The following is a 14,100-nucleotide window of genomic DNA, read 5'->3' on the forward strand; positions in this document are numbered from 1 at the left end:
TACAGCTCAAGTTGCACTTGAAATGGGAAACTTATACGATTTGCCATGAGTAAGAGGTGCTTTTTTGAAGTGTTGTGCAAAGATGGAAAAAGATAACAATTCTAAAAATACAGTGATCTGGTCCACAAAATACTACGAGTTGTGGAATGACCTCATAAAATAGATTTTTTTCATTGTGTTACTTCAATGAGCCAAGGTTTTAAGCATTGATTCTTAGAAGATATAATCAATTTACACTTTTCTGCTGTTTATCTCTTGATTTTTGTGTTTCCTTTGGTCCAAATTATTTACTGAATGTTTATTCTGTTTTCACTATGTCAATTTGTCATTACATGATGACTTAGAAAGAACTTAAGATTTCAGAATTTGGCTAACTAGCATAGCTATGAAAATACAACCATCATAAACAATTTTATTTTTCCTATCAAATTTCACACTTCACTATGTCTTTCTCCAAAACTTTACATTTTCCATTACCCCTAAGAGAAATGGTGGAATTTCACTCAGTGAAACACCAAAATGGTCATCGGAGTCTGTGTCATAATAAAGCCATTTTGGACAAACAAAATTTTTGCATGAAAGAGACTTATTTTAGTAATGGTTTAACTAATCATGTTTTTTTTCCTAGCAATTAATAATGTCAATGTAGTTAAACGTTATCCTTTAAATTAATCTGTTGTTGATTTCTTGATGACGTATTAGCTTGGTAGTAAATGTATCTATATGAAAAACACAGCAAAAATCTACTAGCAATTAAGCGCAGTACGTCATCCAAGCACTAAAGACAAGATTTTTATAACATGATACAACTTCTATTAGGAGAAATAAGAGATACAGGTTTTTATTGAACTATACCATCCAGTTCTCTTGGGCATTTACTGATCAGGAAAAGTGCAACACTCTCTCTTGAAATTCAAGCGCTTTTTTTTTTTTTTTTGGCTAAATGGTTCCTTTATGATATAACAACTTTTCTGGTTCCAGTTAAAAAGTAAAATAAAAAATGTCAATAGCATCATCAACGGGCTAAAAATATTAGGGCCTTTTTTGAGAATTAATCAGGTGCAGATATTGAACTGTACTTTTTCATCCTTTGTCTCACTTTTCAAATGATAATTTCTTCCACAGCCACCATTAAATCTTGATCTATTCCAGCTCTCTGTATGGGTCATTGATTCTAGATGTACCATGGTTATTTTTAAATGTTTCCCTTTCGTAGAGAAAAAGAGGGCTGTCTAGAGCCAGATGGGTAACTTCACACTTCATTTATCAAACCCAATGCACTAGACTCCACCCTCTCTTTCCCACTATTGCTGTTAAATTTCCATATAATTTGGTAACAATTTTCATTATCATACAGTGACCCTAAAAAGTCTACACAGGTTCACATGGTTAGTCCAAAATTCCCAGCTGTTCCCTTTACCCTGTTTGTTACAGTAGAATCTAAGGTTCCCCTGACTTTAGAAGCTGAGCAGTGACCTTCTGCAAGCAGAGGTGAAGAAGGGGTCAGTTCAAAGGGCCAGAGCAGCTCTTTAACAGCTATAACAACCTGTCCGTCAGGCACTATCATGCAGTATAAACAAATCTGGGGCTTTAGAAACTCTGGACCATCTCTGTTAACACGCAGAAGACATTCACAGAGTCCTACCTGAAGTATTTTGGATCACTACCACTCAGCTTTAGAACAGCTTGAATCCCTAGAAGACCTGCTCAGATACTTAAGACGCTGATGACATCTCCGAGTCAAAGGTATACGAAACAGCGAGCCGTAACTCTAAGTGCACTGTCACGTGTTTTGGACTACGGAGCTGAAACAGAAACTTAAAAAGAGTCATTTCAGTTGGTTAATATGCAGAAACACTGGTACAACTCAAAGCAAATAACGCAAGGACATGCTTTAATCAAGCAGATACACACACATATCAAAGCAGTTCAGATACCTTTCTCTTCGAAAAGCTAAATTTCTAAAAGTTGAATCAGTTGGTATTAACAGTTCCCAGAAGGTTTTTTTTTTTTATTTAAGGTGCCAATGACACAAATAAAATCCACAGAAGAACAGACTGCCTACATAACTCCACGAAGATCAAGTGTAAAGTTTCTGCCAGCTGCCCTCTCTTCATTGACCTAAATTTCTTGAAGTTGTACTGTTCATAATGTGCTCTCTAATGCACAATGTAAGGTAATTAGAGTCATCTGTATTTAACTTCCAGAGGAAAAAAATTCTATTATCTAATCTAGCTGATCCCCTGATAGCCTGTTGAAAGTAAAATACTGTAACCTATTGCCTGCCCTTTGACAAGTGCTAATTATTTCCTGTCCAAGCACATTTTTCTCATGTAATTCCAAAGTACACAATAGACTGATCTCTAAAACATGGGCAGCCCTGCTAGTACCACAGCGGACATTTTATAACTTTCACCACCGTATACTCGACGGCTACCGCAGCCAGCGCTTCATTCCAGACATCTACAGAAGCTTTGATGAAGTGAAGGGAGGTGTACGGTAACAGCCCTCTTACACAGATCATATGGATGAGATGCCCAGATAGGTCACCGGGATGGGAAACATCAAATGGAAAGAAGGATTATGGATATTTAATACTCAAAGGACACTTTCTTTCAGAACTTTCAAGGCACAATGCTCTTGAAATTTTCTTTCAGGTGTTGAGTATGAAGGAGGCCTGCTCTTTGTCTGCTCATGCCTCTCCCCACCCCCACCCAAAGACTTTCGCATTTCTGTGTCAGAGACTAGACTATGTCCACAATGGCACCCGCTCCCGCCTCCAACGACGCTGTGAGCAGCGAGCAGATGGAAGAAACTCTGCAACTTGCACTACTTTTAAACGAGTCCCAGTTGCCATGACTCTGTATATTAGGAAATGATTGTTAAACTAAATGAACATGAAGAAGATATTCCACTTGTTGGAATTGTCTGACCTTTTCTTATCTCTAGGAAGCTTTCTATTCTGGTTCACAACAGATGCACATGTCCACGGAAAAGCCTCAAGTGATTTCCTCTGTTTTCAACATAGGCAAACCGTTTGCATTATTTAGTAAACATGGTGACGGAAGGTAACCCTTCTCCCCGTCAAATCCCTTAAATTCCTCAAAAAGGAAGAAACAAGAACCACAGGATAATACAAATGATATTGCAGACCCACCTTACTACGCTGTTTTCCAGCTTGAGATCTTAACTGATTCGCGCGCAAATAAACATTCCACAGTCATAAGAGCACAAACTTACAAAGCACAGCCTCTAATTTGTATAATAATTGCTACTACATACTAACATTCCATTTTTACCCAAAGCTGCTAAAATGTTTCAGATCCACCCACTGTAATTATTGGGAACAGCAAAGCCACTCAAGTGCCAGATCCAATATCTACAATTAACTTTATAAAGTTAACCTCATATAACTTTCAGGAACTTTCCAAAATTATACACTAACAAAACACAGGAGAACTCCCTTAACTGGAACATTTAGTCAAGGGAAAAAAATCATGCCAATTAAGTGCTAATTCTGATTAGCAAAATCTCATTTAAACATGCTTTGCACTAAAAACTGTATTTAATTGTAAGCACAGGATGTCTGGTTTTATAGGAAAGCTGTATATTTGGTAGGATAAGTTCATAGGCTGTTAGATATTTTATGTAAATATCATATGTAAGAAAACAAGAAGATATTATTTAATGAGACTAAATCTGTAGCTTTTAGAAATGTGAAAAAAGGTGACAAGTCCTTTAGCAGCTAAAGAGAAGGACACAAGGAGGCACATGGTGGAAATTCTCTTTTTTGGATTCACATTATTTCCGACCAAACTAGATGTATGACGTATCTGTAGTTTCTGAGATGCATTCATCTAACTACATTCCAGTAACACAAACTTCTTCAAAGACAACCATAAACAACTTTTAAAAACTGTGAACAAGATCACCTGATCTATTACCATGGCAATGAATTAAATTTAATAATTCAAGTGTAATAAAACAGTCACATGATACGAACTCTATCAATACGTACATTTATGTCAGCCAACACAACCCAGTTCATACTGGTAGGGTGCCGCAAGAAAAAGTGAGGATCATGAAGAAAGCAGAAAAGACAGGTATCTATAAGGAAAACCTTCGGGCACTTCAGGTGATACAAATCCTCAAATAAGTACGCTGCCTATCAAGCTATTATCGACACACTGCGCTACATGGGCACAGTAAGGGAGCATTCCACCCACAGAGTAACCAAAACCAGAAGCAGAAACATGCATTATTCCATTCAAGGGAAAATACTATTTCAACAGTAAAAATTCTGATTTTTTTTTTCTAAACATCAAGTTGCACCACTATCCAAGTGGATTTACAGGAGTGTATTTGACATACTTTTTTCTAATTTTATTATCTTACTATTTTTCAAAAATTTCTCACCTTGCTGTCCATTCTTTACGCAGCTTTTGTCGCTCAGTAAGAACTAGCAAGAAGCAGCTGATGGTTTCATTTCTTTGTTCTTTAATTCGTTCCTGTTTTCCAAGTTCAGAGAGGACCAGGCTTGTCTTAAATGGAAAAAAAACACATAAAAATTATAATCTAGAAAGAGGAAACAATGTGTAAAATTAATAAAAAGCCCATAAGCAAATAAGGACAGTAAATCAATAGCTTTTTTTATTACAGTTCCACTGCTGACAAATCAATACAGTAAATGATGGTTAGAAATGGCCACCATATATTTGGTATTTAATCAATATACATGGCACATCAGGAAACCTTAAAATCTCATTGCCTTAAGTAACACAACAAGACATTGTGCATTCTAGCTCTCATTTTCTTGAGATACAATTTTAGCTAAATATTTTCTTTTCTTTTCTTGTATCAAACATCATCAGAAATGTTTCCCTCAGTATAGCATTTGTTTGGGGAATTTCCCTTCCCCTTCGATCCTTGGTGAAGCTAAAGAAGAAAAAACCTGTTTGTATTGTATCTTCTGAAAGGAATTTCTGATAGTGTCACCGTGTTCTCTTTACTATGGAATATTTCAAGCAAATAAGTAGTAAAACTCTACCTTTTTCATTTACAGAATACATTTGAAATTGCTAAAAAATATACACACACACACACACACTGGATTTAAGTCATCTGTGGAGTAGGACGACACTCAGTCTCTGCAGACCAAAAGTTACTGGCCTTCCCAACTGTTGTGTTGACCGTTGCCGTTGATGTAACAAAACTGTAGATGTTCTTACGGTCCTTCATCCAGTCAGCAAGCTAACTCCAACTCCCTCACACCATCTTTGCCCTCAACTCCTAACTTGCCCACCATTTTATCCTCTTCCTTCTCCCTATGACTGCTGACATGGGAAAGAAACGGCAGGTGCTGATGCTCACGCTACTAACACATGTGTCAGCCAGTGCCTATCTGCTGACTTGAGGTGCAGCAGTCCAACCACAACAGAGGTCTAGAATTGATGCTGCGGTCTTTTCCTTCACTGAAGATACGGCCTTTGCCTTTCTCGCCTTAAGGAGCCACTTTGCTATTCACTTAATTATTCCAACCTTCAGCCCCACGGTTTGCAAACATATCAAAATATCTAAACGCTTTTGGGAAGGACGGCTGAATGGGCAGAATGCTTGCACAAGCCTAGTTTTTTCACAGAAAAGGAGGCAAAATATAAAATTTCTAACCTGAGCAGTTGTGGAAGCGAGTTTGAAAACACAACTTAAACATCACCAAGAGCTGCAATTCCTACTCGCAGCACAGTCTCTCTTACAGGAACGTGACAAAAAGGTACAGCACGTTGCCTCCTTCTCAACATCACACACAGCATTCTGCCCTGCCCAAATGCACACTCACTAAAATGCCTCTGGGGATGCTCTGAGATAAATGGTGGTGGTTATCTTCAGTTTGTGAAAACAGGAGGATCTAGCCTTGGTCTGACAGGGTTTTTTTTTTTTTCTCCCAAGAAAGAATAATATACAGATTACACACTTATTAAGCAGCTGTAAGATTGCTACTGCCACGGTGGTTCTAAGAGACAGAAAATAATTTTATTATCCCAATATCAGATGACAAAGAGCAAAAAGCACTTTCCTCCCCACCTCCCAGCTCTATCAGTTGGCATACCACAAGGCATTATCCTGTCATATGGGACTTACACATCAAAAAGAACATTTTCTTGTAAAAAACCAAAACTTTCAAAACTCTGTCTATACAGATCACATTCTTGACCCTGCTTTGACATTACAAAGCAAACAAAAAGCCAGAGAGTATTTTCAGATAAGGATTCCCTGACATGGGTTTCCCTTGCACTGACCTACAACATCTTTTCCACAAGCTCTAATATCCGCCAGCTCCAACAACCCTGATCTTACGGCCTCGCTCCCAGCCGCCGCACGGTTTAAGGCAGGGTTTGATAGAGGACGTCGGCATGTCAGAACGTACTCACGTGAGGAGATGTATATTCTTTAACTGATGTAAATGAACACACTCTGCCATTCAGAATAAATATGCCTATTAAGGCTTTAACTTTTATATTTACAACATGCAAGTCTTGACGCAGCGCTGTAACTAAAAGTTCACCTCTGTACGATAGGTTGATCACACTGCAGCCATACAGCCAGGTCACAGTACACCAAGATTTCCCTATCACAGTCCTTGGATGGCTTATTAATCACAATGGGACAGGGAAATCCACTGGTGATGGTGTAGAAGCCTCTTTCTTTACAAGACCACGGAAAAGCCCCAGGTTTAAAGACGCTATGCTTCACAAAGCTGAAAGTATGTTTTTTTGCAGGCAACAAACATCAAGATTCCCCAAATAAGTGACTCCCAAAGCGCACAGCATGGAGAATTGATAGTTCCTAAAGAATCTTCAGTTAAAATCTGATGAAAAGATGATGTGATTAGAGTATTATCAGTCAGGGCAGATGGTGGACCACTTCCCCAAGTATTCAGTCACATAATGCTTTTGTATGAATGCCAACGGCCTGGCCAAATTGCGACTCTGGTACCGAGTTCCACTACCTAAAGCCCCCTCCATCTACAGGAACATCACAATTCTGGAAACTGAGTATAAAACTTAACTTCTACTGAGAGAACAATTATACAGCTCCAGCCTTCCGTTAACACCTTTCATTTCTGTGGCGATGCACACAGTCCAAGTCAAACTCATAGTTTGACACTGCCGTTGTGAATGCTTCTCTACCAAGCCCTGAGAGCACAGTGGGAGATACCCGGAGGGTGAAATACCGCTATTAAGCGACATACAACAACAATACGTAGCAATTTAACTGATTTACTTGTTTTCTAAGAGTGCTGAGGGCAGTAAGGTTACCCAGAACGTGAGTGCAGGGTTTGATATGTACCTTTTATAGCAAGTCAGAAATGCCTCTATTCTTTTCATCTCAATAAAAATCCCAAATTGGAACAAACACAGCAGCATGCTCGGTAAAATATTATAAAACACCTTCTTTTGGAAGTTTTCTTTTCCATGTAACTTGTTTTGGGATTTAACAAGGAGATTCAATATATATCTTGACTGATAAAGGTCAAGGGTTCAAGAAACTCGGTCAAAGATGTTATCAGCTGGGAAAGCCATTTCCTCACAACACCACTGATAAAAATCCATCAGAAACCCCGCAGATACCACTCCTGCTCTAAAGGGCAAGAACGACCTTCTTTTGAACATCACTATAGCGGCACATCCCATCAAAGAAACCCTGACCTTGTGTCTCAATTCGTTTAATGTTATTTAATGACAGATAATTGTCTGCAGAGGCCCCCTTTGCCCAACGCTGAGTGAAGCCTTCACGTTTCTCAACTGGACTCAACACGGACTTGGTGTTTTTCAGCGCGCTTGGGACCACAGGACAGTAAGATAAATAAACAACGTAACCTGCCCTAGAGCCTGTCTTATCTCATCCTTGTGTTCACAGAGATTCTTGAGGGTGGCAATGTTTACAAATCGTTGAAACTTTCTTTCTTCTGCTTCCTGAGCTGGCAAAAACATATCCTGGACAACCTAAGTCACGAGATTACGCAAATTGCTTATCACTTGAAGGAAGCAACTTCTTGTCTCATTGGCCAGCATGCCTCTTGAACAAGCAGCACTGTTAATATTTTCAGCAAATCTTCCCCAATTCTCTTTACAGATCTACTGATGTATTTACAGCATTTCCATGTCAATCCCAAATGGCACAGTCTTCAAACAAACACACAACCCACCTCTCAAAAAAGTCCAAAGCTATAAATGCACATATTGGCAACTCTATACATATATAAAAATGCATATATAAAAATATATAAAGTTGCCAATCCAGCCTTCTATGGTAAAGACAGCATTTAGGAAATTTTACCCTTTACCTTCCTCCTGGTTCAGCAGCAGAACTAATTTTAGTGCTCTGCTGACCTATCAGGCAACAGCCACCAGAGTATCTTCTCTTATTATGTAAGAAAAAAAGAGTACCAAGATAAGATATTAAGGGACCAATATCATATTCCTTCCCACGGACAAAATATATCAGTGACACCGGACTGAATAGAAACTGTTACAACCAAGTCTTACTATTGAGCCAGAATACATGTTCAAAATTAGACACCTTTTACGAGTCTTAACAAACCCAACCTAGGTACTGTAACAGGATTACAATAATATATTTTTTTTCTTAGATACACAGCAGAAGAAACTGTGTTTCAACATCAATAGGCCACTAGCTTGCTTAACTGTAATGACATGCTTACAAAAATAAAAAAAAAAAAGCAAACTCTAAACACTCCAAACCCCACACTGGTACATTTTTAGTCTGTTAAAGCTAGATTTTCCTTCCTTCGATACAGACCTCTCCAGGAGCCAGACTTAAGGTTAGAAGCACTGTGTAGCTGGAGACATGAAGCCCGGTGTTCTGTCAAAAAAATTACCCTCAGCCTGCGCTGAAGTGGCACTTGGGACAGTTTGTCTCTTGGTCCCTCTTTATTGGGTCAACAAATCAGATTTTTCACTCTGAGCTAAGATTTAATTTACTCATCACCAGTTCAAACAGGATAAGCTTCTGAAGCTTTACTAACCACTTCTACTTTAACATAGCAGTCATCTCTCAATAATCAGTAGCTAACACAGAACGGAAAAACAAAGCGTAAATCTGTAAGCAGGGCTAAAATATTAAATGTCGTTCTGTATCTTCCTTGTTATTTTTGTGACTTCGTTTTGCTTTTAGTGCAAAAAATATCCTGATGAAATTCCGTAAAACAAGGACACCGTGCCTTTTAGAGGGGGGAATAAAAAAAAAAAAAACCAAACCCACCAAAAAAACCCCCCAAAATACCTGAATCTGAAATCTATTAAGCCACGTTAATTTAACATGTCATAACTTCTCTGCGATAAAAAAGCCAGTAATTGCATACAAACCACTGCTCATTTCTTCTTTACTTTTAAAATTTTTACCTAAAATATGAGCAAACGTACCCATTTTCACTGACACGATGGAAGCAGCCAGTATGGTTTAAGTTATCACCCAGTAATTTGGGCACATTAAACCCAATTCTCTGCCTTTTGTTTATTAATCCACTCTGCCAGCTATCACAGTTTCACTCAGCAACCCTCATGTTTCGGATGATATTGAAAAATGGCTCATGTTTGTCAAAGAAAGTAAAAAAAAAAAAAAGGTAAAGAGGAAGAAAGTGTTGTTTATAGAAGCCAGCTGCTCGGCTTCGGCGCCAGCAGCTCCTCATCCTGCTATTTTACGCTCGCAACCCCCGCTGCCCCCGCTGGCACAGGTACAACTCAATGTTGACTTCAATGCTTCAGAGAGCACTCAACCGGTTCCGTACGTGATTAATTGCCAAAGACATGGCTGACCATATGGAACAGAGAAAGCATCAAGTAATTCATACTTCTGTATATGATCATTTGGCCCCTGTTGTTTTAATGTACAGGAAAGAGCCAGCACAGCGCAGACCTGGTGTCTTGCCCTTGACAGCCCATTAAGAAATCTCAGAGCACCTAGTTGAAGTTATGCTGCTGGCTTTTCAATAGCAGCCTAATAAAACAGAAGCAAAGCTTTCCAACTAGTCTTAAATCTTTCACATACAGTACATTAACCACTGCTGCTAAAACAACTGGTTTCTTATGATAGGAAATGGGATTTGATTTCTAGCCTCTGCATACTTACTGAAAGCCTTTTTCTGACCTTTGGAGGGTTTACAAAATCAGTGTTCGTTTTTCCTGCCATTTTCCCAGTTTCTTGCCACGGTGATCCTAATAGATTTGTTTCAGGTTCGGTACATTCTCCTCTTACTAGCTGTTATATGCAAACAGTACAGCACAGGCAGGCTCGTGGGAGCCGAAAGAAATTATTCTTAACTGTTTTCTTCCTGAGAGTCAGAGAAGTCATTGCAACATCTGAAACATAACTTACTTTTAAAGAGCCTATAAAACAAAACAAAAAATTCCTGGAAAGAAGCAATATACTAGCGTGCGCTTTCTTTTATCAGATTGCAGACAAATCATCAAATTTCATTTGAGAAGGAGGACAATTCATTTTAAAGCTGTAGTGTTCTCAAGGATGTCTGACAGAGCTCAATGAAAAGAAAAAGGTGCAGACTTGGAGTATATGTCAGTATCATTAACTGCTTTCTATTAGTTTTATCTACCGTTAACATCTTTTCAGTCATAGGCAGTCAAAGAAAAACGTTTAAATAATGTTTTCCTGTCAAAGCTCTTTATATGACAGTGCTAAAAGTTATTCCCCATCCTCACAGACCTTCTGGCAGTTTTGACATATCTTGGCAAGGATGTATTTGCTGGCACCTTCCATTAGAAAATATTTACATGGAGTTTCCTTGTCTGGGGATTTTCTAGTTGTCTAAACGATCCTTGCGGTCTGACGGGCATTGTGTGGGAAATCCTAATCACTGGACGCTCACGAGCGGTAATTTCCCAGGCTACCGAATTCAGCTAACGCTGTTAGTACTGCAGCAGAACACGTGAATAACCCCCAAGTCAACATAAAACTCCATAACCATTCTGGTTATTGATAAAGCACTTCCAACATTAAACCAGTTTGTCTGAGCCAAATATTACGTATTTAAATAAAATATAAAGGCATAGATAATTTTACAAAAGACATGTAATTTTTGTATTTTTTGTAGCGTAAAAGGAAGGGAAGTTCAAATCGCTGGTGTAAAACCACGGCATCAAAGATTATATATCCTCCCGTACCATTATATCCAATGGTGCACATCTAAACAAAGCGAGTACATAACCCAATTACAGAGCAGAATGCTTAAAGTTAAGCATATGCCTAAGCTCTACACACAAGTCTGCATGCGTTAAAACGTCGGGAGCCCTGCCTCTCTCGGAGGTATTCACTGCTGACAACAAAGGATGAATACCTGACTTGATAGATGAGCAGTTCGACCTAGAAAAACCTGCGGAGAGTAGATCACTTGGACATTTCCAGAGAAACTTCAGGTCTTGTCTACACTGAAAGTCATACCATTCAACTATACCTGTGGAGATAAAGCAGTACATTTCCTAGTTTAAAGGCCATAAATAATTAAACCAGGCAGAGCTTATTTGGAAGTAACCATTACCTTTATACCTCTACAAGTGTATTTATACTAGGGTCTTGAACTATATATTTAGGAAAAAGGAATCCAAACAGGAGTCATGACCAAGTAATTTTTGGTTACTCCGGCATGCCGAAACTGAATGAAATTCCAGTGGAGAAAAAAATGAAAAATAATTATGGGATAATTCAATGCAGTTATGATAGGCCTCTGAAAGACTTTCTAGACTTAGTTACAAAGAAAAAAAAGTACAAAGATCAACACTTTCAAAATATTTTTGCTGCACTCGTGGGTCTGGCAGTGTTCTCGAGGTGAAGCATAACCCATTTCACTGAGAAAGAGCAACCGAACCACTGAAGATATTTGGAATAAGAGTGGTGTAGCATCTTGAGATGTGTGGGTGAGGGAAAGGTTACCAGTTAGCCACATTCCCCCAGAGCACGGCCCCTCCACCTCTCAATCATCAATAGCACAAAGACTGAAGCAGGCCGACCACGCACAGTGGATTATATGAAGTGTAAAACATCGTGGAGGGAAAAAAAGCTTTTGAAAGAAGTCAGGAAAAAGAAATCACGCTTGCAAGAAGATCCAGCTGACAGGCTAGTCCCTAACAAGTGAATATGTTTGAAAACATTGTGAATGCAAGAAAAGAACACGCCTTTTGTTTCCAAACCTACAGTGTCTTTACCCCAACTGCTGCCTGCATGGCTGAACATATGTTTTCTGAGCAAGAACTGAAGCAGAAAGTGTTCTTTGTTATAATTCACTCCTTTGTATACACCTCTCTTTCCCCATTTTGGTCACATGCAAACAGCAGATACACTGAGCACTTAAGGTCTGAGGGACCGCACAGCAGTGTATGCCTCAGTGGTTATTTACTATTGCTGAAATCGGTTGAGCTGAGATGCGAAACGAGACTCACTTCACTCGCGCGCTCTGGGCAGCTGACATTTTGCAATCCTGAATCGCGCCGAGTACAAGTGGCACGTGGTCACTCAGCCAGCAGACAGAGTTTTCTTCATCACAATCTTCATCAACAGCTATGTGCAGTTCTAAGCACTGAAGAATCATACAACAAATTATCTTACATGTTCAAAAGAACTCACAAGAGTACCCCATAATTTTCTTAGTATATAAAAATCAACATAATCAGCTGTTATGAACAATTTAGAGGAGGCAGGAGTAGAGGAAGAAATGATGGGCTTCAAAGCCAGAAGCAGGCAATGCCATGTCACAAACACTGAAATGAACTCTCGTTTGAATTAAATCTCACATAATTCTACTGATTCTAATGAAATAATTCTACACATAAGCAAGGCTTTGCTTTGACTCGTCTAATTTACACTGAAGCCCTAATACACTAGGCTACATATAAGCTTCACTTAAAGCATTTACAGATGCAAACTTGTACCAGAATCTCCAAAGGAGAGACCATCCAGTCCTCGTAGTATGCAAAATACAAACTGGAATCACTAAAATAACTAACGCGAAAAATTATTTTTAAGTATCTCCAAACTATGAAGAAAGATAGAAAACAGCGAGTGCTAGATTATGAACTCGTTACTGCATTTTTATTTGGACTACATTTTAGTGTTTAATTACATGTCATATTACTGACTTCCTTGTACAGCACACCTTAGTACCTATTTGGTACGGAAACGCTTAGAATACCAACATTACTTTCCCATCACAAAAGCCACTACCTGCTGCCATCAAGCCCCTTACTGCCTTAGCCACAACACTTTCTAGCACAATGTCTCGTAAAAATACAGTGGCGCAAAAATTTGGGATGCGTTCCCAATGTAATTAATTTTACTGAAACAATTTAAAACGCAGAAAGTCAAGTTACAGCATGGGTTAAACACTGCAGAAGGAAGAAGCTGCAAGCCACAACCAAACGGAATGGCAAGCCACGTGTCCAGAAGTGCCTGTGGGCACACTTTGTCTAAGAGGCACGCCGCAGCGGAACAGCAATTTAGTATATATGCAAGATAACCACGTACGGCTGAATCCTATCTTCACACGACACAAGGGCTTCAATGCCTTTATCACCCTCGCAGCGCTACACGCACCGGGTCCGTGGATATCCCTGTGAGAAGGGACTCTCACCACGTTGTTTAGGAAATGAAGTTTTGTCACATTTGGCTCCAGGAACAGCTTCATTACCCCCAGTCACACCGCGGCACATCGCTATGAAGACTTAAAATTCACAATCATGTAAGTGCAGTAGTAATACTAGCTGTCATGGCAAAAGGGTCAGAAAAAGAATGTAGAGCACGCTCCTGGGAAGAGCGTAGGAAACAGAACCCAACCAGCACCTGCTACACTATGTTTTTAATGTATGGGGACTATGACGGTGTCAGGCAGCCAGGAGGACACCACCACCCATTACCAGAGGTCGATCACAACAGCGTTTGGAAACACACTTTTTTGCAAGCTATAATCCTTGTTCCTCAACTGAAAGCTAGGCAATCTGATTTCAGTGCCTTATCCTCCAGTTTTGTTATGGTACATAACTATATTTTTACATAAAAGGTAAATGGTGATGACCT

At 39.2% G+C, this 14,100-nt stretch overlaps 1 protein-coding gene across 4 annotated transcripts in view; it reads right to left on the reverse strand.

Annotated features, from left to right (window-relative positions):
• FTO (FTO alpha-ketoglutarate dependent dioxygenase) overlaps positions 1 to 14,100 on the reverse strand; it is a 236,324-nt gene that overhangs the window by 125,626 nt on the left and 96,598 nt on the right. For all 4 annotated transcript variants that reach the window (XM_086758073.1, XM_086758072.1, XM_086758074.1 and 1 more), the window contains exon 8: positions 4,417 to 4,541. In XM_086758073.1, the coding sequence (XP_086614199.1) occupies positions 4,417 to 4,541 (125 nt within the window). The remainder of the gene's footprint in view (positions 1 to 4,416; positions 4,542 to 14,100) is intronic.

Source organism: Chlamydotis macqueenii, chromosome 13 (assembly GCF_036417535.1).
Source record: "Chlamydotis macqueenii isolate bChlMac1 chromosome 13, bChlMac1.mat, whole genome shotgun sequence".
Taxonomy (NCBI): Eukaryota; Metazoa; Chordata; class Aves; order Otidiformes; family Otididae; genus Chlamydotis; species Chlamydotis macqueenii.